This window comes from Meriones unguiculatus, chromosome 11 (assembly GCF_030254825.1).
Source record: "Meriones unguiculatus strain TT.TT164.6M chromosome 11, Bangor_MerUng_6.1, whole genome shotgun sequence".
Taxonomy (NCBI): domain Eukaryota; kingdom Metazoa; phylum Chordata; class Mammalia; order Rodentia; family Muridae; genus Meriones; species Meriones unguiculatus.
Window position 1 is genome coordinate 38,770,949 of NC_083359.1, and position 24,957 is coordinate 38,795,905.

Here is a 24,957-nt window from a genome sequence, read left to right on the forward strand (position 1 = left end):
GAAGGCGGGGCGTGGGCCAGGATCACCGCTATGACGTAGTTGCGGAGGACGCCCAATGGGGCGGTGACTACAGCTGGTCCCGAAAGGTGGCATGGGAAACAGCCCTGGGCGCGCTCAACAACTATGGCCATTACCGAACCCTGGGCCAGTTCGCTGAGGAGAGACCGCCCGTGTCTGGACCGACCGACACGCCTGGTCAGAGGCACTATTCTGAGAGGGCTTCTGGGTATCCGGACGCCCTCCACACACAAACACACACGCGCAGACATACTGTCTCCACGGCATCTCTTGCTGAGGTTATGGACCTCAGTCTGCAAGCCCAATAAGCCAACTCCATGCTGCCCTACCACAGGCTTCAGAACACGAGGCCACAGCATCAGGCACATAAAGGCCCATCTCTCTTACTTGGCAGCAGGCCCTACACCAGTTTTGGGGATACTACCCTGTTAGTACCAGCACAATAAAAGTGCGTTGTTCGCGGCTCAACCCTCCATCAGCCACTGCCCAAGGAGAAGGATGTAAATGCAAGAACTGCATCTAGCCTGCAGATCAGGACCCCAGAGCACAGACCTCTCAAGGTGGTCCATTTTGCAGACAAGAGGTTGCAACATAGGCTCAGTGCACACTCGTCCAGGGCTCACCTTGGCCACAGGACTCCTGGTACCCACATTCTTGCAAGAACCTCTCCTGTTATGGCCCCATACCACCCTATCCTGGCTGCATCTGCAATTGCCCATCTACATGCTTCACTACAATGTTGCTGCTAATACCACTAACCAGCTTTCTTCTGGATGTTGTTCACCCTCGTTGCCTGGTCCCTTATCCCTTATGGCTCCCAGGCAAAAGCAGGCCATCTTCTACCCAGCTGCCTGGGGTGATCCTATTCCCTGCCACCAGCCTCTGAGAGGACTTAGCACAGTGCTGGTGCCTAGGGTTGCTCTGTATAGTGAAGGGGCCACTTAACTATAGCTACTAGAGTGACCTAGCCTGCCAAATTCCCCTCCTAGACCCATCACAGAGCCTCAAGGCTGAGGCTAGGGTATGGACAGTGCTGTCCTGCTAAGCCAATATAGCCCCATTCAAATCCCAGCACAGGTTTCATGTTCGCACATGTCCAACTAAAACAATCAGGGACCAAGGGCGCCTGGACACTGGGGACTCCCTTGCAGCCCCTGTCCCAGATCATTCAGCCTCATATCATTAGAAGAAACAATGATGGCCACTGAGTGGGCAATACACAGCCTTGGCCTAGGGCTGCCTCCCCACTCCCAAACCAGGGCCCCAAGGCTTGCCTTGATTCTGTAGAGCTGCTGCTGCGGCCAGGCCAGGCTCTCGGGATCAAGTCCACGTCCATCCTCCTGCTAGCCCACGGTGGTGGGTATCCCCAAGGCCTGGGACCAGAATAGGACCCTCGGGCCTCCAGCTCCTCGGGGCCCCTGCCCTGCAGGGACAGGAAGGGAATCAGGAAGCCTGGAGGAAATTCAACAGCCTGCTAAGGTGGGCTGTGGGGTGGCCAGGTGTGGAGTGGTTCCAGATAGGGGGTGAGGGAGGGTAGACCAGAGGAAGGAACTCTACCAATGGCTAAATATGGAGACCTTGAGGGAATGTCTGTAGTGAAGAGTGGGGAAAGGACAGCACTTGGGAACCTTGCTTCTGAGAGATAGGTACCGCCTATACACAGGGACCTTAAAATACAAATTGCAATGCCCATTGCTCCACCCAGAACTACCACTAGCAGCTTTTGGAATTTGTTCAGATTTCTTCCCAGAAATCAAGGAGTAAACCCTTGTGAACTTGTGAACAGAGATTATTTTCTTCAACATAGACAAATAAATCCTTTTTATTTCATTTTTGAATTTTCGAGACAGGGTTTCTCTGTATAACAGCCCTGACTACCCTGAACTGTTTTTGTAGACTAGGCTGGCCTTTAACTCACAGAGATCCACCTGCCTCTACCTCCCGAATGCTGGGATTGGAGGCATGCACCATCATGCCCAGTTAGCAATACTTTTAAAAGTAAGCCTTTAATATATTTGTCCCTATGACTGAGGAAGACCATTCATGAAAAATGATACAAAGAAAGTCACCTGGCATCACCTGACATGTGTTGCAGAGGGTCTGGCCCAGTGATACAGGGCAGGAAAACCTACAGCAGAAGGCCAGCTACAGAAATGAATGGCCACTGTCCATGCCCAAGCTCAGGAAGAGAGGACAAGAAGGAACCATTCTGATCCCCAATCCTGGGGGAGAAGGGGCTTCAGGCTCAGCTGTTTTCTAGCTGTCTGTCCCTTGACCTCTCTACCCAGTGCAGAGGTGTAACAAGTAGTGATGGACAGCAACTGAGTTTCGAGTACAGAAAGTGAAGACTCCAGTCTACATGTCTTATTTGACATTCTAGAATAAGGCAGCCATCTGAACCCAAAGGGACTCAGAATGCCAGAGGATTTGGATGGCCCAGGTCCCTCCCTCTGTCAGCCAGCTGCCTTCCTGCCATAAGCCAAATCCTAGCCTTTGCCTCACCTCACAGATCTTCTTTTTTCCATCATTTCTGAGATTGGGATCGGGGATTTGAAAGGTAGGGGTGGGGTAGAGTGGCCGAGCTCTCTGCGTAAGAGGACAAGTAGTTTGAGACACAGCAGTGAGGAGGTAGGCCACAATGCCACAAACACAGATTTTTGTGTCACAGGACAAGTGTCTACGAAGGCAGGAGGAATAAGAGCCTATCAAAGAGAGCTCACATCGGCCCCTAAAGGAAGCAGTTATCAAAGGGCCCCTCCCACAACTGCTCCAAAACAGTCTCACTGTATAGCTCAGGCTTAAGGTTGTGATCCTCCTGCCCAAGCTTTCCAAGGAAATGAATGTGTCACATATTTCCAGGAATGACTGTGTCACTATGCCCCACATGAATTTTACTTTATTCTTCATGAAAGTGCTGCAGTAACATTATCATTACAATTACATGGACGCTGCCACCTTCCAATTGACATCAATGTATAACTCATAGGAGCAACATAAAAACGAAGCCCAGGATGCAACTGCTCATGGGCAGCAATAGCTTGTGTTTTCCTGTGTTCACTCCAGGCCAGGCTCTCAGGAGACTTTGTACCAGCAGCCACCTTAGCAGTGGCATGACCCTTGACAGATTTCATTTACTTTTTTTTTTTTAGTGTGTATGGGCACAAGATAACCAGGGCCCATATGAAGAAGTCAGAGTACAACTTTTGGAAGCTGATTCTCTTCTTCCACATGTGGGTCCTTGGGATTGAACTCAAGCCAGCAGGCTCAGCAGCAAGCTCCTTTACCTGTGAGCCATTTTGCTGGCCCCAAGTTCTTCGTTGTCTTGTATCGCTCCTGGTGATATACATGTAGTGGCATGTTGCATTATTCTTGTTTGTGTTTTGCCCAACAAGAACACGACCGTCTAAAATGATATGGTTCAACATGGCTGCAGTTTTTGGTTTGTTTGTTTGTTTGTTTTAGACAGGGTTTCTCTGTGTAGCCTTGGCTGTCCTGGACTTGCTTTGTAGACCAGGCTGGCCTCAAACTCAGAGGTCTGCCTGCCTATTTCTTCTTGAGTGCTGGGATTACAGGCATGTGCCACTCAGCTATGGCTGCAGTATTAACCACTTCTAAAAAAAATGGGTCTGTGCCAGAGAGCATTGCAATGGAGGGTTCTGCTAGCTCCTGCTTCAGAACGCTATTTCAGCTGAGTGTCTGCCCTTCCATCCACAGAGAAGTGGAGAATTAATCACCCCACCTTGTTAGTATGCTCTCTTCAGAGATGGACACCATGGTCACTATTTGTGACCTCTGGGTTACTACCTGTTCCAGGTCCAATCAGGTGGTTCTATGCTTATCCCCTGGGTTAGACTCCAGAGGTACTCACAGCCATGTCCTTCTCTATCCAGCAGACTCGATCCTGCATACCATCTTCCTGCCAGCCTCCAGAAGTCAAGAGTAAGGCAGAAAAGCAGTATAAACAGGCATGAAGGTGATGCTGGGCCAGCTCCCAACTTGAGTGGACCCCAAGAAGTAAACCCTTCCCGGGATACTATCAATGCCTTCTTACTGTGACCTGACTCCCTACTGTCCTAAGGGAAGTCATCCACACTGCTGTTCTAAAGGGCTCTAGCCCCCAGGACTTGTCTAGGGGGAATCTGGGAGAAAGGGAACTGCAGATACCAAGGTAACAGGCAAGCAGATTAGGATCAGCCGGTAGGCATGGAGGGTGTGTGGTCAAAGTTAGCACTCCTAGAGTCAAGAAAGCAGAAGGTAACCTGTCAACACGTCTCCCAGCAAGGGGACCACAGGAACACAAGGGAATGGCACCAGCCATTCTGAGCCACTCTGGAGACTCAAATCCCTGCTGTGTCTGAGTAAAGTGTTCACCTTGGCAAGCTGGGGGTCCCTTAGTGGTCCATGCACAATTCTGCATGGACAAGACCGGGTAACAGGATAAAGTCCACTGCTATGCCTAGTGTATGTCTTAAAGAGAATCAGAAGCCTGCTGGCCTCCCTAACCCCAGCACTATTTTCCCAGGATAGTTAGTGCTCTCCTTTGAGTATGCCAGGCCCTGAAGATGCTCTGCAGGTGTTCTTTCGTGCTTTCTTACATAGCCTCCGGCCACTTCCTCTCCCTAGCCTGGACACACCTGCCCTCCTGCTGCCCACTGTCACCTTCTGTTCCTTTCCCAGATGTCATGGTCATTCTTCCCAGCTTCTCATTACATCTTCATAAGCCTTTTTGTGTCCCGGGCACTCCTGAACCCTGTATTGTGTATTGGTTTCCTTCTATCTGACTCTGCTCAGTTGCCCCCACAAACTTGCCAAGTCCCAGTACCCAAAAGCTACCTATCTGGCAGGTGGCCAGGGGACATCCAGACAAGTAAAAAGGTCTCACCTAAGAAGGCTAATGGCCCACACCTTTAGCCCACTTAGGCCCCTCCTCCTACCACCCACCCCTACACTGCTGTCCTGAGATGTCTCTGTCTGCTGCCTAGGAACCCTGTGGGCCGCGGCGGCCAAGTTCTAAGTATGTGATTATGTATGCTGGGGTCCCTCCAGCCCCTTTGTTGCTGCAGAATCTGTCTTGGCAAACAAAAGTGCACTGGATTAGCCACAGTGGATTAAAAGATTTGCTTCTCAGAGTTTACCTAACAACCTACCAATCACATCGACAGCAGCTTTCAACCCCCAAGGATGCATTTACCAGGCCGGCCAAGAGCTCATGGCCGATAGGCAGCAGAACCTGACTGTGGTAGTTACACACCCAGACACAGCCCATCCTCACACCCAGCATTGCCCATTGCCCAGCATGCCTTCCCAGCTCCTACAGGCTCTTTTGGATAGACTCTGGGGAAGGGACAGGATGCAAGTAAAAAGTAAAAGCCCAAAAAGGGGAACTAGGTCTAGCCAGGACTGACTTACAGAGGATGTATCGGGGATCAGGCTTCTCCTTCACCCACCCTGGCCCCCGATGCATCCACGCATGTCATACACAGCAGCCAAGGACAGAAGCAACATGGAGGGTGACCACAGGAGGCAGGTGATATACCAGGCTCTTCTGTGCTGTGGCACATGGCCCCTCCGCTGTCACCCCACAGCATGTGCTCCTACACACATATGCACGCACGCACACACACACACACACACACACACACACACACACACCACTCACTCACAGGCATGCCCCTTTGATCTCCGAAGGGGACTCCATTGACAAGCTCTTAATCGCAGCTGCCTGTGCAGGGCTGTGCTCTGAAGTCCCGAGTAATGGGATTTGGCGCTTCTGATCTATCAGGGCTGTCTGCTCCCCCTGTTATAGGTGGACATTTTTTTTTTCTGTTGCTTTTTTCCCCCTTATTGAAAAAAGAAAAATGCTCCTTAAACCGTGCCGATTTGAGACGGTTTGTCGCTGAGCCCAGGCGTGGTGGTCAGGACACCAAGAGCTTGGGCTAGTCGGGGGGTCTTTGAAGCCGCCTCTGTATGGTCTCTGATGTGAGAGACCAACCGAGGCGGTTTTCGGACCCGTGGTGGTGTGGTGTGGCTCCATTCTGCTCATACTTTCTTTGTCTCCTCCTTTGACCCTTCCACAGACCATGGGGGGTGAGGATCCGAAGTGAAGGGTTGGTGGGAGTGTGTGTGTTTGCTGAGGGTGGGGTGGGCTGAGGGCAGGGCCGAAACCACAAGAACAATGGGCTACAAGGACCACCTACATCCACCTGTCCACCCATTTGTCCACCCGCCTGGCTTACCTCACCTGCCTGGCTCCAAGTGCCTGATCGCGCCCCACTGTCCCGCTGTCCGCCATGATGGGCTTGGCTGTCCGTCCGAGCACTTTCAGCCACTCCAGGAAGCGGGTCCCTGCTCTTGGCTACTGTGTGGCTGGGAGGCAGAAGCGTGACTCTGGGCTGCAGCTCGGGCTCCTGCCGCCTATTGGCTGAGGCAGGGACCAGATGACGGGCCTCAGAACCCTATGGTAGCCATGGCAACCAGCCCCTTTAGACACCGCCACCCCCCAAGCCACTCCTATTTGTGGAGGGAGCAGACAGTGCTGCCAGTGGCCCCATGCCAGTGTCCCTTCAGAGGGGCAACTGGGATTGACTACATACTACCTGTCTCTATACTAGCTCTTAGGCATTTTTGTTATATGCTTCATACATGTCCCATGTGAAGGGGTCTCTGTCCACCTCAGGGGCTTTCCTGAGCTGTTCCATATCCTGCTTGATTCCCTGGCTGACGTAGAAACAATGATTTTTTGAGACCCCACTGAGAAAAGGATTTCAGGTCAGGCTTGCCCCAGGGGCTGAAGGCCAGGCCTATGCTGGTGAAAACAAAACAAAACAAAAACAAAAACAGTGAGTAGGGGGAATGGTAGACAATGAAAGGAAAAAACAGAGAGAGACCCCCACCCCAATTGTAGGTAGGAAGAGCCAAGCTTTCACCCTACCTCAGATGGAAGTTTGTCAACACTGGTTCCACTCCCAAAGCACTCCACCCTCTTACTGTAATATCACTGCCTGTTGAACACATAGACCTGCTGCCAAGACCCTTCCATGGTCCTAAGTATGGCCCTTGGGTCCCTGACCTGGAAAGGCTCTGGAACCCTTCTAGAGAACACTATATCCTCAGAGCCAATATTAGTCCCCAGAGAGACATCCCAGAATACCCCAAGAACAGAGATTTTCAGCAAGAGTGTCATCCCTCCATGAACTATCCATTCTGGTTACAGACCCTTGAACCACCTTGAAGCCACCAACATCCCAGTTCTGTGACATTTAGAAACAGCCCCGTCTGGTCAGACATCAGTGAGAGCAAGCACTGCCTGCCTGAGAGCCTTGCAAGGCCCCTTGAGGGCTCTCAGACTGCATCCCACTTTCTAAGTAAAACCCAGACCACACCCGCTGAGCAATAATATCTTGATAAACACCACCTCGGCTTCCAGGAGCAGGTACCATCCTCTAGATCCTCAGAGAAAGCCAGATCCTGCCAAAGAGCCAGGAGAGTCTGGAACATAGGTCCAGGGGTTCTTGCATCCAGAGAAGCACGGTCAGAACAAGCAGGGCCGGTCTTAGGGAACCAAGCTTGGAATGGTAACTCAGGGACCAGCCCTAGCATGGCCCATGGCTTACAATAGTCTTCACGCTAGTCAGTTCCAGTGCTTCCTGTGCTGACACAGGACAGCATGTGAACTTGAAGGGTCTCCTTACCACATTGGAGACCACCAATAGACAAGTCTCCTCCACAGGAAGGGTATATGTGTGGGAACGGCAGCCTGGGCCAGCTGGTTGTGAGAAAGGGTCCATTCTACAGCACACTGTGAATTAAGGGAGGTTGGAGTGAGCTGCAGCTGCAGTGATGTAGAGTTCCTCCTGCTGGCTGAGCTCTTCTGAGCCCAGGCATCCAGCTTGCGATGGCTCAGAATAGACAGGAGATGACCTGGGGACCACACAGCCTGACCTGTGTTTGCAGGAAGGGTTCAAGTTGTCAGAAGACCATCCATGGTGGGAGTATAGACAAGAGCAGGTAGACTGCCATGCACAGGTAGGGTGAAATGAGAGTGGACCTCTAGTGGTTCCCTGGGCTCCCAGAGTGCTGGTAGGGCACAGAACCAGGGTCGATGGTGCCAAAGAAAGCCCTAGGGCCTTCCCGCCCTCCTTTGTGAAAGGCAGAGGCTCTTTCTGGCCTTGGTCTCATTTTTAGATGGAGTGAAGGGGTCACAGCTTCTCAGGCCTCCACTACCCAGCCCCAATGTGCAAGAAACAAGAGAAGTAAGAAATCACAGCAGCAATGATACAGACTCCTATCCACCCTTATCACCACAGCCAGCTGCAGTCCCTTTGACAGTAAGGCTGACCTCAGACTGTTGTCATAAAGACACAGCGGGGAGTATGTCTGCCTTTTACAGGTTGGTCCTAGTACATACCCCTGGTACAGGCCCTGAGACACACAGCAGACAGACAGTTTAGTTCATGGGACACAGAAAGAACTAGAAGAGTGGCTAAAGCAGCTAAAGTGGAGGCTTAAGACTCATGGCAGCCAAGGAAAATTAGGCAGAGAGCCACTTCCCAGACAGCTTGCATCTCAGCTCCTATTCCATGCATGGTACGGACTATGAACACAGGCTTGCCTCAGTGTGTATATGTCCATGCATATATGAGCACAGCCACTCCAGGTTACTGCACACCCACTTTATAAGCTGGAAGCCCCACCCTCATCACATCCCAGAAGGTAGCACAGCATTTTGATGGTCTGTTTAGGACCTACCTCTGACCTGAGTCATTTTACTGGGGGAAGGAGATAAGCTAATTATTTATAGAGAGCATCACAGTTGTCTGACTCAAGGATGTTTATAAAGCCAGGTAGGGCTCACATCTAAAATCCCAGAACTCAAGAGGGTGAGACATTAAGTTTGCCTCATAGTCTAGACCTTCCTGGTTTAAAGTGAGACCCTGTCTCAAAAAAGAAAAAAAAAATAGTGAGGCTGTAATAAAACAAATACAACATCCCACTAGAATGGGGCTATCCTGGGATTCAAGGCTAGGGCCACACCAGAGTACCCCTCAGTTCTGCCTGGCCTTCTGTTAGGAAAATGAAACAGCTTCAGACGTCAGCAGAGGTGACCAGCAGTGACTAGCAGTGACATGTTCAGGCCACATTCAGCACCTGTTACTGTAAAAGGAGGTTAGAGCTTGTAAGATCTCAAGTGAAGCCCCTGCCCTACTCTCACTATGACCCTTAAGACAGCCACATATCTCTTGGGGCCCCAGGAAACTCTGACACAAGAAATCCTACAGAACCTAGCCAGGCCTGGGGTGGGGGAGAATATGTCCATAATTCCAGCAGTTGGAAGAGACAGGAATATGAGGATCTGGAGTTCAAGGCCAGCCTGGACTATACAGGGTTATCCCCACTCAAAAACAAAGCAGCTGGGCGTGGTAGACCACGCCTGTATCCCAGCACTCTGGAAGGCAGACAGACAGATCCCTGTGAGTTTGAGGCCAGGACAGCCAAGGCTACACAGGAAAATCCTGTCTCAAAAAAACAAAAAAGAAAAAAAAAAAAGAAAGAAAGAAAGAAAAGAGTAAGCAACAACAACAACAAAAAACTCTACATAGGCTCTACTTGACTCAGGCCTTGGCAGTAAGAAAGGGCATAGATAATCAAAGAGGTATCTAGCTGAACCAAGCAGACAGTGAGGGCATCCTCTTACACATCCAAACAAGGACGACCTAGCCCTAGCCGGAAGATACTGGTTTACACTTAGGACTCAGATTTAAAGCCAGTGGTGTGAGAATCATGCTGGTGATGTAAACAATTAGGCAGAGCCTTGTGGGTCTCTTGTAGGGTCCACCAAGGCAGAGCTGGCCAAGTAGTATTTGATGTAGGTTAAAAATTTTTTTTAATTACACGCAGTGAGATGGCTGAGCCATAAAGACACTTGCCATCAAGCCTAATGAACTGCCTGGTTCTGGAATCCACATGGTAGAAGGAGTCAATGTCCACAGGTTACCTCCTGACTTCCACATGCTTCATGGCATAGGCAAGTACACATACACACTAAATAAATGTAATTTGAAATTTTTAATCTAAAAGCATTACATGATATCCAGGGGCTGAGAGGCCAGAATAGGCAAAGACCTAAGCTACATCCCTTGGGTTCTGACTCCAAGGTAAACCCCAATCTTTATGTATCTCTGTATGGACCCTCTTACACTGGCAGAAGGGCTCTATGCCAGCTTTGGATTTGGCATCATGAACACTGCCAAGCATGGACACTCCCATTGCTGCCCCCTGAGGGATCCCATTGTTCCACAGCCAGTGACCAGGCCCAAGTCAAGCAGTAACCTACTGTTCCCCTTCTACACCAGCCAGATGTGGGGCTCTGGGAGCTCAGTTCCCTCTACCACCTCTTCTTCCTCCACACACAGGTACAGAGACCCTCCTTGTCCTTCCCAGAGACAGGAATGGGTTTCAGTACTAATGCCTCTGAGGCCCCAGCTCTCAGGGCAAAAGAGCACCAAGGTCACTGGCCTGGCTTCCTACCTCAAATCCAAGTAATGGGGGCAGTTAAGGATGGGGGTGCGGTGCTGAAGTCATGGCCTTTAAGTCCATGTGGCACCCCTTCCTGCATTACGGCAAGAGAGATAACTGAGGACACTCTAGACCTAGAAAGCTTCCCCCTTATAGCTCTTCAGGGCATACTGCAGAGACTCTTCCCAGGCCTGAGGTAGGCCCCAGGCTGCCTTCTTGTGCCCTGAGCAGGCAAGGAAGTTCAATGGATGTAATCCAACTTGCTGTATCCTTGATGCCTCATCCACGAGGGACCCTTTCCCTGAGGGCAATAAGCACCAAAGAAGACCTCAGTCTCCACACCTCATCAGGGCCAGCAGCAACAGCCGGACAGTGCAAATAGTCCACGTGGGTTTCTGGGACAGAGGAATGACCAGGCTAAGAACACACAGGACTCCAGACTTCCAAGCAAACCAACACATTTTACTGTGGCGCAGACTACCTTAGACTTTATTTACTCCAGCCCAAGAACTAGAATGCTGTAAGGACTTGACCAGCTTTTGGACAGGAATCTGCTCCGCTCCAGACCTCCAAGAGTCCTGGCACAGAAGGTTTCTCTGAAAATTCTACTACAGGAGCTGTGTGGTCAGCACATGCCAAGTGGGGCTCGCTCACTGCCCACAGGTGGTCCTCTTGCCCACCCCAACTGTGTCCACAGTGCTAAATGCCCACAGAGGAGGCTGAGCCCGGTGGTCAGGCGTGGTCACCGGCTCTCTTCTGCACCACTGCGGGCCTGGACAGAACCTGCTCCTGAAGCCGCTGGACCAGCTCCTCTACGTAGACCTTGAACAGGGGTACAGGGTCCTGAAGGGGAGAGGTCATGGTAAGGCTCAATGTGGCCCAGGGATGGTGCTCTAAGGAGGGTGGTAGCCAGCTGCTTCTGACTGAACATGGAGAAGAACTGGGGTGTGGAAGCACCGGAGATGGGCACAGGCCCAATCACATAAGACTTGCCTGCCATCCTGGAGGGCAGTCTAACCACAAGAACAGGACTGCTCTCTTATGGACACCGAGAGTCACATGCCTACCCCTGGCTTCCCTGTACTGATGGCCACCACAGGCTCTCGACTGTTCTGAGAAACAGACACAAGAGGAAGACCCTGGGGGATTCTGGGTGGCCAAGTGAGCACCCAGTGCCAAAGAACCCCTGAGCACTCATGGGAAGAGAGGGAAGGACCTCAAGAGACGAGGCATGCCATGCCTCTTCAAAGTGGCAGAAACCAAATGTACGGTGGCAGTCCCTAAATGCTAGTCTCTCTCTAAAGCAGGTCCCTCCCCAAACCCCACCCCATCACTCCTCAGTGGCTTGAGGTCAGCCAGTATACAGGTGCTCACCTTTTCCTCCAGAAGCCTCTGTTTCTCCACAGCCTCCTCCAGTGTCAGGCCAACCCACTCAGCCTCTGCCTCCGGGATGACAAAACTCTGAGCAAGCAGAAAAGGGCTCCGTGAGGCAAAGGGCCAGGCCAGAAGCCTCGAGCAGCAAGCAGGACGGGGAAACTCTCACCTTGTACTTGTCATAGATGGCTGCTCTCCGCTCAGGGTTATCAGGATGTAGCATGGGGTCCTGGCGAGCAAGCCTCAGCAGCATCCCTCGCTTCAGGTCCATGCCAAACTTGGAGCACAGGTCCTCCTTTGGGGTCTGGCAGAAGGTTCACATGGGGCCAGGTGCTACAGGAAGGCTCCCACCCACCCCATCAGCTGACCCTGTGGGTTCCCCCTCAGCTGCTGGCAGCCCTAAGCTAGACAACAGCAGAACAGGCACTGGGATCAGCACCAGCATCCCAGCCTACATGGGTCAGACCCAAGGCAATCCCAAGAAGGTTAAGAGGTGGCTACAATCCTTCAGTTTCCTTGGTCAGGTCAGCAGCTCTCAACAAGGCAGAAGGCGCCCACTGGGGCTGCACCAAAGAGGACTCAATACACTGTGTTTTGCTAAGGCTTGTAAATGCTACGTGGGGGCCATGTACTCCCCACCCCGGCCACCTTCAGTGCTGCTCCACACTTCCCCTGTGTCTGACAAGACCCTGTAGTGCACTAACTCCTGCTTGCCTTGAGAATATAGAAATCCAGTCCGTAGGCCTCGTCAATGAGATCCAGGGTCCTCATGGTCACAGTCACGGTGAATTTCTTGTCCAGGATTTCACTGTAAAGCTCTCGAGTGAACAACTGAGGTTTCCACACCTTCTTCACCCTCGTGGAGAGCTGAGTGTGCAAGAGACACCTGTTGATTGTGTTTCCCTACAGACCTAGCGGGCCCCAAAGCATCTTTCTGCCCCCTCACTTCCTCAGAGGCTTCACAGAACCATTGCTGCTAGACAGAGCTCCTGTGGAGAGTCAGATAAAGTTCTGCCCCTTGTAGGCTGTGGGCATCTGGGGAGCTCAGCCTGCAATTTTTATGTGGAAGAAGCAAAAATATCCTGTCACAAGAATTAGGCAAATGCTCACAGAAACCAGCTGATAACAACCAGATTTCACCTCTCCCTCCCTCCTCTTGAGCACAGCCTAGAAGTTATTATCCTTCCTTTCCTTTCTCTGTGGTGCTCAACCCAACATCTTAAGTATGCTAGGGAAGCACGCTACCACCCCTGCTCAATCGCAGCCCCACTCTACCCTTACTTTTGATGGCTACCTGATCAGGACCACCCCACTTCAGGACCGCACTAGACTTTGCCACTGGGATTCTCTAAACCCTCAGCGCTTCACTTGTTAGCATGCTCCGTAAACACAACGCTTGTGTCAGCCAGGCTGACAGTCGGCAGCAACCCAGGGCAGAGCCCGCCCAGCGAAGCATGCAGAGCCGCCGAGATGGCCCGCACCCACCTTGTCGTTGTTGGAGTATCTGTAGCCCAAAATGATCCCTTCTCCACCCCACAGTCCCCGCTGGGACTCTGGGGGGTAGTATATTGGAATGGGTACGTCCTCAACGCGCTCGCGCTGCCCATTCTTGGGGTTGATCTTGAACTTGGCCCCGTGAGGTTTGAAGTGTACCGGGGTCGGTGTCCGCTCTTCTTCCAGCGAGCGCAGAAAGTGGGCGGGCAAGCGCGCGTAGATACCTTGCTGCAGCCGCAACTTCTGCCACAGGTGCACAGGATACTTGTGCAGAAGCATTGCGCGACCCTCTACCCCTTGGAGTTGCGCGCCCGCGCCTGACGGAACCGGAAGAGCGTCACCGAACGTGCGCCTTTGCTCACTGCCGATTGGCAGCAACGCCCATCCATCTAAACTAATCTCTTTGCCTCCGCCTTCTTTAGGGACCATGGAAAATTATCTACTTAAAATGTAATCGTTCAAGGCACCGTCTGCCAAGTGTAGGCCTTCCCAGGCGTTCCCCAGCAGCTTAGGCAGTCCTGCAAATGGCTACCCTGGGTCCAGCCTCCCTTTTCCCTCCAGGGACGCAAGAGAAAAAAAAAAAAAGTAAAACACTCGTTTGGTTTGAAAAATCATTGTAGAATATTAAATTTACCAATTACATAAAAATATGCCTTCATCTCATAGAACATTTTACCACCTTCCCCCAACAGTACATCTATGTTTCCCCTTTCAGGGGCTGAAGTGTGCTTTGGTGGCCAAATCAAGGGTGTCAGAAAGCCTACACCTGTAATCCCAGCACTCAGAACAGGCAGGCCTCACAGTGGGACCAGCCTCATATGGACAGGGCACCACTGCATCATCAGCTCCGAGATCCCAGGAGGCAACAGAAAGATTGTGCCAGGGCCCCAGAACCTCAGTTGATCCAGTGGGGGTCAGCCTCATCCATGCACCTAGGCCAGCACAAAAGAATGCTCATGCTTGGGAGACTAGGGCCAAGGACCCTTAGCATGAGTAGGGCACAGCAGTAGGGCCATTTGAGTCTTCTAGAGCCACACCTCCTACAGCTGAGCAGCCTGCTACCCCAGGCTCTTCCCAGGCTCTTGGGCTCCAACAGAGGAGGAGGGACAGTGCGGCAGCCAGGGTCTTATCAGCTCTCCGATGACCTTGGACTCTACCACAGCAACTGCAGCAGTAGGGCATCTCCATGCCAAGGCAGGATAGCATTCAGGGGTACATGCTGTCAGGGATGATGGACTCTGTGGACTCAGCCTTCCTTGCCTTGTGGGTCTCACATCACAGCTGCACAAAGGAATGGGACAACAGGTATCCCTTATCTATAGCTCCAGCCATAATAGAGCGATCTGCTTACACATAGTACCCGTGGTCTCCGTGTGGAAGCGGCTGTGACCTACAAAGGAATCGGCAGCAGCCACAGAGATTTGGGGGTAGGTGGGTGCTCTCCTCTGCCAAAAGAAGCCAAGGGTCTCAGGACAGTTTTATTCTGATGGAAACCTGGTTGGGGCTAGACAGGCGCCTCTCCTGTCCCAGTCCTATCCGAAGAGGTCATTAGAGTATCAGGTGTCCATGAGCAGCCATATCATGTTACTGTGTATAACTCATCCCGGTCATTTCTGCAGATCTGGTAGTGACAGGGGATCTTCTGCAAACAAGCCCAGGGCTCAGACTGCTCCTCTCGTGGTGGCAGAAGAAAAGCTGCACTACCAGCCAATAAAATATGCCAAATGCTGTGGGTGTAGTAGTAATTCTCACTGGTCATCATTGAAGTGTAGATGGCGATGCCTACAGAGGCCATGGAGATGCCAGGCAGGAGGTAGAAGACCCAGCGCCGCCATGAGGTAGGGTAGCACTGATGCCGGTGCCCACAACGGTATATCTGGAGTGGACAGCCACATGAGTGTCAGTACAAGCCAAGCGCAGTTACAGTTCCCAGAGGTCCAGAGCCAGGAGTTTTGGGGGCCTATCTAGATCTAGTCAGCAGAACTGCTTGTGGACTCATGGCTGGTGGTTCTCAGGCCAAGCCCATAGGCACACAACCATACTGGGGCTCCATGGGTAGCTGCTACTGGCCCTGAACAAATGTGGAAATTTGGAGCCCTCCGAGCAAGAATGGGATCATAACCAGAATTAAGGGCCTAGCTCTCTTCTCCCTGAGTCTGAACAGGAAAACCCGTGTGCCCTGTTCCTTACCCACATGGAGGCCATGATCACAAAGGCAAAGAGACAGGGTCCCATCAAGTTCCAGATGGCCCTGCGATCCATCTGCAAGGACATGGCAATGACCAGTATGCCCAGGACAAAGAGGACCTAGGAAAGACACAGGGATGGTTTGTAGGATCATAGGAACCTTTGCCTGAAATCACCTGTGGCATAAGACACAACAGGTACTGGTGGCCAGTTTTCCACCATTCTGGCACCTCTGCCAGCTCCTCTTATGTGTTATTGGCAGATTCTGCCCCATTCCCACTCAGCCACCTGGCAGAGAAGTGTCCTTCTTGTAGCCCCTTCACTGTGTCCAAAGGCCCTTTTGGATTAGGTATGATGGCAATCCTAATGGGCAGTCTTGTATACACTTGCACAATGTTGCACACCAAGCCTTCCAGGGGTTCTCATCAGGATGGCCTCAGACACTCCCTGGGAGGGGACCCCGTGCCTAAGTTTCCATCAGCACATCTGCCCACAGCCTGCAAGCTCATGCCTCAAAACTCAGCCTCCTGGATCCGCATGCTTCAGCACTTTCCTTGCCCACTCTTCAGGATGATAAGGGTGCCCCTGATGGGCAGTACCCAGCCTGTACACAGAGGACACAGTTCACAAGCACCAAAGAGTCATCTCTACTGTTCAGCTCCTGCCTTCGAGTCCCCAGAGTGCCCCTGGACAAGGACCTCAGGAGCATGACTGAGGCTTCTCAGGGAGGCCTGGCCTGGTTCCCCTTTGAGATTAGGGTCCTGGATTCCCATCTTCCTTCCCGGAGTCCACTGAAGTGTAGCTTGACACCCAGCCCCTTCCATGTTATCCCTCCTTGCCACTTCACATACTTTATGTGAGGGCCTCTGCTTCCCTGCAGCCCAGGCTTGGCATCAGAGGCCACTCACCTGTTTCAGGATTGTCTTCAGACGGGCCATGCAAAGAATGGTTACCCAGGTGGATGCCCCCGAGCCCAGAAAGTCGCAGTACTGTAGCGTGTCATAGCTGAGGATGCACAACACTGCCTCCCCCGGCTGGTCACAGGCGTGGTAGAACTGTGAGGTGAAGCAATGAGCAGCAGCCCTGACCTCCCCCCGATCCCAAGTTCCCAAAAGGACTAAGTCCAAGCCTACCGTGGAGAAAAACATGGTGTAAAAGTAGACCAAGGCTTCAAGCAGGAAGGACCGGTGCACGGACACAACGATGGGGACCAGGAACATGAGATTGCTGAGCGTGAGCAGGAGTGTTGCTGCCCTCTGCTGGGCCACAGTCTGGGCTGTGCTGTTGTCCGTGCAGCTCCACCCACGCCAGCCTAGGGGGCCACACAATACCCAGGTGTGTGCTGGAAGCAGATAGGAAGCTTCTGGACTTCAGGGCCCCTTCCTCACCCAGCAGGAGGCTGTGTAGACAAGCCTGATGGAATCCACACGTGTGATAGGAGGAAACAGGAACGGATAGAACTTGGCATAGACAAGTGTGGGCAGGTATCAGCAAGTGGGGACAGTTGTGGGCAGTTTGGGACAACTGGAAGATGCCTGTAGACATGGGGAGGTCTGACATGAGTATATAAAACCACAGTAAGTATGGTCAGGCATGGAGAAGTAAGGATAAGCATAGTTGGTGCGGGCAGGCATGGACCATGGGAAATAGGTATTTGATGAGTGTGTGTAGACATAGATACGTGGCCAAGTATGCCCAGCCATAAGCAGGCATGAGCATGGAGAGAGATGTATCAAACAGGTATATGTAGGAAGGGATAAGTTGGCAGGGACAGATACAGAGATATATGGACATGTAGGAACCAGTGTGCCAAGTATGGACAGACAGAAGCAACTGTGACTATTCAGAAACTACCATGAAAAACTGTGGATCAATATGCGGGCACAGAAATGTGTGAGCAGCAGGACACAAGCACAGACAAGAGTGGGCAAGGGAAACAGCTGTAGGCACTGTGTGGGTATGGTGGTGGCCAAGGGCAGGCAGGATGCAAGCAATGCCAAAATCAGGAGGCAGAAACCTTCCTGCAAACGCCTCAGTGTCCGTTATGCCTGGACTGTGGGGCAGGAGGAATCACGGGGAGCGTGGGAAGGAGTAGGAGTTTTGTCCCTGCTCTGCACGATCATTCTCACCTGCCTTGCAGCTGCAGCCTGCATACAGATAGCCATATCTCCGGAGCAGGAGGCACTGGCCGTAGGGCCCACAATCATTCAAACAGGGCACTAGATACAAAATGGTCTCCACCCGAGCCACAGCATGGTCACAATCCCTGCAAAGGAGGGGCCCGAGAAGGCCGGCTGTAGTTCTCTGCTGGCCACCACCACTAGGACTCCCAAGCCTGGAGCTGAGCCCTCCAGGCTCAGCTCAAACACCCGTTTCCCCTGCTAGTGTAGGAGGGGCAGGTAGAAAAGGAGAACCCCTCCTAACACAGAGATGCTGCCCACTCTTCGTTGCTACCAGCCCATGTCATGTTGCCCCGGCCCAGATTCACATACTCAGGACTGTCAGGGCACACAAGCTGCAAGGAGAGGTACCAGTTGTCTGTCTCCGGATAGGGAATGATGAGGTTGGCCATGGGAGATGAGGCACTCAGAAACATGGGATAGCCCTGGAAGAAGGCTGCATGGGGTGGGAGGGCCTGTCAGAGGTGGCTAGAGGGGCCAGTCAGACTCTCCACCAAAACTGCCTGCCCAGAATACCTGTGGTGCAGTTGAATGAAGTGTTGAAGCTGAGGAAAGGCGAGGCAACATTCACACAAGCTGCTAACAAGGTGCCATTTGTGAACTCTGTCTGGAAGCAGACATAGTGCAAGTTAGCCATTGTCAGCCCCTAAAAAGACACCCGAAGAGGCAGCTCGCCTGCCCACCCTGCATTTTAGCTCAGTCATGCTTAGTACTTTTTCAGGTGGAGCCCAAGGTTCATCATGGTCCAAATTCTCCTCAACTAGCTCTGGTTCCAGCGATTCCCCTGCCCATTTGCACAGATACAATTATGATAACTTCTGACAGGGACAGGGTTGCACCTAGGGAAAAATCTTCTACCCTCAGATAAATCCCCTTCTGGCCCACACTGTTGTCACTCTATGGTCCACAAGGCCACCTCACCCCAGTCTCAATGCTGAAGGCACCCTGTATGTACCCTGAGCTAAGCCCAGGTCACAAGCACCTACAGACAGCTTTAGTGGGCTTCCTGGAGATACCTGGTTGGCCCTCAGAGTGATGATGAAGGAGCCTCCACTGTCCATGCCCGTATCAAGACGGAGCTGAATTACAGAAGGCAGTTTTGAATGCACCAGCACGAAGGCCCCAGTCAGGGGCTGGAAGTGTACAGAAACCACGTCTGTGTCCTCCCTCAGGACTGGATAGTTCAGGAGACAGAAGGGGCCATCTCCTCCCCTGCCACTCCTGCCCAGGTCCCAGTAGGCAGCGATTTGGGACAAGTGGTCTGTAGAGGTGCCATGGCTCTGATTTGGGTTGCTTTGCATAAGATGATGGAAGGTCACACTCCATGGCTTACACGCTGTCAAGAAGACAAGGGGCTCAGCCAGAAGAAAGCTTGGAGTTTTGAGGGAGGTAGGCAGAGGCAGTCCACCCCTCCCTCCCACGCAGCCCACCTGTAAAGGCAGCTTTAGCACTGAAGACCACTGACACATGTGATTCTTCGAGGCTCTCAGCTGACACTTGTAGCCACCGGCCCCAGGGTGGAGAGGACAGAAGCAAATGGCAGGTTGGGGTGAGGCTAGCGCAAATCAACACCTTTTGGAAGTTCATGGGCAGGGTGGCTGCACCCACCGTGAGACGTACTGGGCATCCAGGGCTCACACTGGACACACAGCCCTGCAGTTCCAGCCGAAGCTCCTGGGTGTATTCAGGGACAAAGATCCTGTGGCAAGGTGGTGACTCAGACTCACTAGCTCATACGTGTGCTTTCTCCCACTACTCTGCTTGGGGGAGGTATCTGGCCTCTCTCCCCAGCATGCCTCTAAGATACAGCTTTCTCACCTGCAAGATGAGAGAGTGCCACCACCCGCTCTAAGCCCAAAGGTGGGGGACAAGACAGACTAGGACTCCCCTGTTCTCCACTCACTTGAGGTAGCTGGGGTGGGAGAGCAGCGTCTGTGGGAGGGGAACATCAGGCTCTAGGATGGAGACTTCAACCACCCTCATGGCCAGCATGTCGGGCTGGAAGGTGTAGTCACAGGTAGGAACAAAGCCCTAGGAGAAAGCAAGGCAAGGGGTGATGGAGGTCAGAGAAGGCAGGATGTAGGCCAAAGGAGAAGCTCTCTGAGGGACACAGCATTGAATCTGGAGTCGGGTAGCTGAGAGTAAGGGCAGCCCAGAAATGGACAAGAGGCTAATCCCCCATGCATGCAGGGGTTTGGCCTCCACCCTGGGAGATCAGCCCTCTCACCTTCACCTGGATCTTCTGGGGTGAGGGAGGGAGGTGAGCAACCACGAACCAGTCCCCAGGGGCCGGGTGGGAGATGTTGACAGAGGTGTTGTCCAGCAGCATGGTGCTCAGCAATGCCCTGACCTGGAAGGAGGTCTGATTCAAGGTGTTGTCAGGGAAGCTGGTGCCCAGCGGGTTGATGACAGGAGGGGCGCCATAGCGGAAATGCCTGGAAGAGATCAGGTCAATGGTCAGGGTCAGGGTTTCAGCCAGGCATAGGTGCTCGGGGCAGAATGCTGGGTACCTACACTGTGATTTCTACGTCGGTGCATGAGGGACCTCTCTGGGACACATGCAGTATCCAACGAAGCAGCACAGTGTCTGGGGGCACGCGGAAGTGGAAGAGCCGGGTGCTGCCATACCAGCTGTAGAAGGACAGCTTCTGTGGGGCCTGTGTGAAGTGTTCAGATGCCAGCCCAGCCTCTACAGGGAAAAGGGAATACTCAAGTGGGTGGGGCAGAGAGGAAGAATGAGGCCTGTAAGGCAGGAGGTACTTGGATAACAAAGCTTAGGCCCACTTTGAACTTTGTTGTTTCTCAGACTTTGACCGTAACCAAGGTAGAAAATGCCTTCCGGCACCTGCAGGTTTGCAGTGATCGGAAGTTTGTCCTAGAAATGAGCTTATTCCTCTGCCTCCTCTCCCCAGATAGCCACAACCTCCTCACCAGGGACTCTATGTTCTCACACTACAGCAACTTGCAAACAATGAAGCCAGTAGCCCCTAGCACCCACCACCTTCCAAATGGAGCCACCAGGGACAATCAGCTCTCTTTCGGCAAGTTGGTCGGTCAGTTCCACCCCTTACACAATATTCTGCTATATCCAGGCCAAGAGATGGATACTGAGCCAGGCCCAGGGTCGCACACCTTTAACCCCAGCACTCTGGGAGGCAGAGGCAGGAGGATCTCGGTGAGTTTGAGGCCAGCCTGTTCTACAAAGTGAGTCCAGGACAGCCAAAGTTATACAGAGAAACCCTGTCTCTAAAAACTAAGAGAGAAAGAGAGAGTGAGACTTAAGGTACAGTAGGAGGCAGTCTGGAAGGAGATCCCACCCCTGCTTGATCATTGGAACACAGCAAAAGCTCCTCCTACCTCACCTCCTCTGAACCACCAGCAGGTAGGAGGGCTGTTGACGACTTAGGACACAGTCAGATCCCTGCTCAGGAAGAAATCAAGAAGCTGGACAGCCATAAGAACGAAGGGACAGGTGCCCTCTCTTTTCTAAATGGGTATGACCTCCAAATGCCCTCAGGGCACACACCCATGCATGGTGGTACAAAGACAAAGCAGAGGGCCAGGCAGATAAACTCCCCAGAGCCCTCAGGCCCTGCCTCAGCTTACAGGCTCCTACCCCATACCTAGTACAAGCTCAGGCCCTGTGCCTGCATGATCTTGGGTGTCTCTTACCTCTCTAGATCCCTGTATCCCTATGGGTAGGCTAAGGTAGACTGCTTCTCCCTTTGAAGTTAATGAGTGATAAAGTGCTTGAGGAGAAACAGTATTTGGCATCCTTCCCACTCAGGAAGCCTCTCTTTGCCCCGCTGTGAAAAGGGTGCCTGGTTCCCCCAGGAGAGGGGAGAGGGAGTCAGGTGAGCAGCTGGCTTTCTTGCCAGACACGTGACTCCTCCAGAGGAGGAGAGGCACCTGGAGAAAAGATAGCAGCCTCCTGCAGGGAGGCTAAGGGAGCTGCAAAGAAACCTGGCATGGGGGCAGGGCAGAGTGACACTCCCTCCATGAATTCCAAGCTCTCTGGTATCTGCAGGTCCCATTCACCAGGTTGAGGCCTGAATGCCCAGGAGCTAAAACAGGCCCTAAGGTGGGGACATGATAATGGAGCAGAAAAATTGTAAGGTAAAATATTGTTCTCTGGGGTGAGGCAGGGCAGATTCCACCCCCTAGGTCTGTGGGGTCTTGGACAGGCAGAAACCCAAACCTCTGAGAAAACAGAGTGGGAGAGGTCACCCTACAGTGTGCAGCACACTTGACTATGGGAAAAACCCTTGGGCTCCACAAAGTCTTTGTGAGGGAGGACATGTGGGACAGAGCTGACAACCTGTGAGGCCTGTATACTTAGATGAGACCTATTCAAGGTTGCCAAACTCTCATATTTAAACAACTCCTCTGGGTTTCCTTGATGAAACATGCAGTTATTTTGTTGAACAAATAGGACCTGGACCATGGGCATGATAGTGTGAGCTCCAGGCAACATCAAGAAGGATGGGAGGGCCTGCTGAGCAAGCCCATCTTATCTCCCACAACACCCTCATTGGCATAAGGTTCAGTAGATAAAGGGAAAAGAAAGTCCCTGAGCTTTCCCTGGGAACCTGAATGAAGGCACTCTGCCCCACACCTTCCAAACCCCAGCAAGGGTCAGAGATACTGTCCACCTGTCACAGATGGTAGCAACCATAGCCACAGAGCCACTTGTCCCTCACTTAGCCAGTGACCCTTACTTAGGCTTAGTCCCAGGGATGGAGGAAGAAGAGCAAATACGATGTGGTATGGATCAATTTATCAGAAGGTCTTTGGGGAATATTGCCTTTCATTTCAAGCTGTGTCTACCAGAAACAAGAAGAAACAGCCCTCAAAATAACAAGAGCTCTGGGGTGCGATATTTCAGAGAAGGGGAGAGGGTTGGAAACCGGAAGTGGGAGTCAACATTAGAAAACTCTAATGAACACCAGGTAGCACAAAGGACTCCCGGGCGTTATAGGCTGAAAAAGGGAAGGAACTCATTTCTAAATGTCTAGAGCCTCACTGACTACCACTGCCCTGCTTCAAGCAGAACCCAGAGGAGTTCTGCCTCCTGCAAAGAGCAGCTGGAAAGCTCCCTTACAGAAAGGACCCTTTCGTTACATCCATTGCGATCAGCCAGCTTCTTTAGGACCAGCCGGCAGTACAGTCGGTGAGACGCAAAACCAGCACTCAAGAGTGGCCTTCCTTACATGAACATAATGCTGGCTGACCCCTAGCCCAGGGTCTGCCCAACTTTCTCCAGCTCTACCCTTCTACCAGATGATCGCCCTCGCGCCGCCATGGTTCGACTATTCTTCGGAGATAGATTCCTCTAACTCCGGGCTCTTAGGTGCCACAGTCGCGCCCCCCAGAGCACCCGGGAGACGGACCAAGAGGTTACAACGCTCCAAGTGAGCGAACTCGGCGGGCCCGGAACAGCTAGGCGGACTTGGAGGGGGGGAGGGTTCTGCCCCGGATGCCCCGCAGGGGGCGCAATCCAGGGTAAGGACCTCGTTTCGACGCTGCACCAGGTGAGCGCACAGGTGCCCCCCGTGAGTCACAATCCGCCCCGCCCCCCGCCCGTCCCCCGCCCCCGGCCCGCGCCGCCGATGGCGCTGTAGGCCCGCGCGGGCTCACCGCTCTTCTTGCTGTTGCCGGCGGCGGCAGGCGGAGGCCGAGCGAGGAGCAGCAGCAGCAGCACCAGCAGCGGCCCGGCCGCTGCCGCCTGCGCTGTGCCCCCGGCCCCTACCCGGCCCATGGCTCCGCGCTGGGCCCGCGCTACCCCGCCCGCGTCCCGCGCCGCTCGCCCCCGCCTGGGCAGCCCCAGCCGCCTCTGCGGCCGCCGCCGCTGCCTGTGCCCCGAGGTCCCATGGCTCGGCCAGACCTGCCGCCAGCGCCCCGGGCACTTCCGCCTCCGAGGCCCCGCCCCGCGGGGAGCCGGCCTGAGGTCTGGGTCCCTGAGGGTGCGGGACCGCGTCACCTTGGCCAGAGGGGAGGCGTACTGCAAGGGGCCCAGGAAGGTCGCATTTGGAGGGGACGCGCATTCACGACCGATCACGCAGCTTGAGGGGACGGGCAGCACAGGATGGAGGGTCCTGTGGAACGCCCTGGGATACGGAGGACAGACGTCACGTGGGAGACAGTGAGGTGGGATGCCAGGCAAAAGGGGCCACGCAGGACCAGAGACAGGACGCGGAGCGAAGGGATCATGCGTGACCTGGGTGGATTTAGGGCAGGGGCTGTCAAACGGAACATCAAAGGACACGGGACTAGGGTCGTGAGGGACTGGAGGTGGGGGAAGATGGTCGTAGGGGAGGCACCGTAGGACACACGGATAAAGTCATATGAAGGCATGGGAGCACACAGAAGTTTTACATGGTACTCATTTACGGACAGGAGGCAGAAGACATGGGGACGGAACGGAGGGGCCACGCAAAACAGGAACAGTAGCAGAAGAGTAGCGTGGGTGCTAGCTGGAATCTGTTGGATGTTCCAACCGGAGGCTAGTAGTACAGACCTCAGCAATTTGTACCCCAGAATCAGCGTTCCATGGAGGCGCGCTCTGACCTTGCCGTGAGGAACCGAACCGGAACCACACACAGCCGCAAAGGTATAAACGACTAAATGGAAAACGGGAAGGTGCTTTTTGCACCCGTGAGAATTGACCAACCGAGTTTCACGTCAGTGTTACATGAACTCCTCTGGGTACTAGAGGGGATATGTTCAACATATTCCAAACATATTGAAGACATGGTTGCAAAGAAAGCCCTACGAGAGGACTTGGGGAAACAGTCACGAGAAGAGCTTTTCTAAGAAGTCATGCGATGCAACAAGAAGATTAAAATGCATTAAAAAAAAAAAAAAAAAGACAAGGCAGGTTGCAGCCAACTTCAAAGGGCAGTCATGTAAAAAGAAGAAAATTGCCATGACTGAGGCCAGCCTGGGTTACAGATACTAGTAAAGTGTTCCCTGCATTACTATTACAGGCCTTCTCAGAGAGAGTGATCAAGGGCCAGAGCAGTGATACCCTGGCACCTTTAAACCCAGCATTTGGGAGGCAGAGGCAGACAAGTCTATGGGTTTGAGGTCAGTCAGAGGTACTCCAAGAGCCCTGACTTGGGAGGAAAAAAAAATTATAAAGGTCAAGGTGCTACAGGATTCCTAAAACATTATTCAAATTAGAACAGGG

General features: G+C 52.9%; 2 protein-coding genes across 4 annotated transcripts; both read right to left on the bottom strand.

The window, feature by feature from the left end:
- Window positions 1-10,974: 10,974 nt before the first annotated feature.
- Mrpl28 (mitochondrial ribosomal protein L28) lies at window positions 10,975-13,756 on the bottom strand. Its single transcript, XM_021637112.2, has 5 exons — window positions 13,393-13,756; window positions 12,622-12,774; window positions 12,077-12,211; window positions 11,908-11,994; window positions 10,975-11,376 (listed from the first exon to the last, which is right to left on the bottom strand). The coding sequence occupies exons 1-5, from the start codon at window positions 13,678-13,680 to the stop codon at window positions 11,266-11,268; spliced, it is 774 nt and encodes a 257-aa protein (XP_021492787.1). The 5' UTR covers window positions 13,681-13,756; the 3' UTR covers window positions 10,975-11,265.
- Window positions 13,757-13,998: 242 nt separating this feature from the next.
- Pgap6 (post-GPI attachment to proteins 6) lies at window positions 13,999-23,671 on the bottom strand. 3 transcript variants are annotated; one of them, XM_060363921.1, is made up of 13 exons: window positions 23,406-23,671; window positions 20,283-20,457; window positions 19,996-20,203; window positions 19,672-19,799; window positions 19,199-19,467; window positions 18,785-19,104; window positions 18,285-18,375; window positions 18,081-18,204; window positions 17,718-17,854; window positions 16,722-16,900; window positions 16,497-16,643; window positions 15,592-15,708; window positions 13,999-14,682 (listed from the first exon to the last, which is right to left on the bottom strand). In XM_060363921.1, exons 1-13 carry the CDS (start codon window positions 23,524-23,526, stop codon window positions 14,677-14,679), a joined length of 2,022 nt encoding a protein of 673 aa, XP_060219904.1. In that variant the 5' UTR covers window positions 23,527-23,671; the 3' UTR covers window positions 13,999-14,676. The 3 variants fall into 3 exon arrangements, with proteins under 3 accessions (XP_060219904.1, XP_021492880.1, XP_021492879.1); XM_021637205.2 differs by having other exon boundaries at window positions 13,999-15,277; window positions 18,120-18,204; window positions 23,406-23,670; XM_021637204.2 differs by having other exon boundaries at window positions 13,999-15,277; window positions 23,406-23,669.
- Window positions 23,672-24,957: the final 1,286 nt, after the last annotated feature.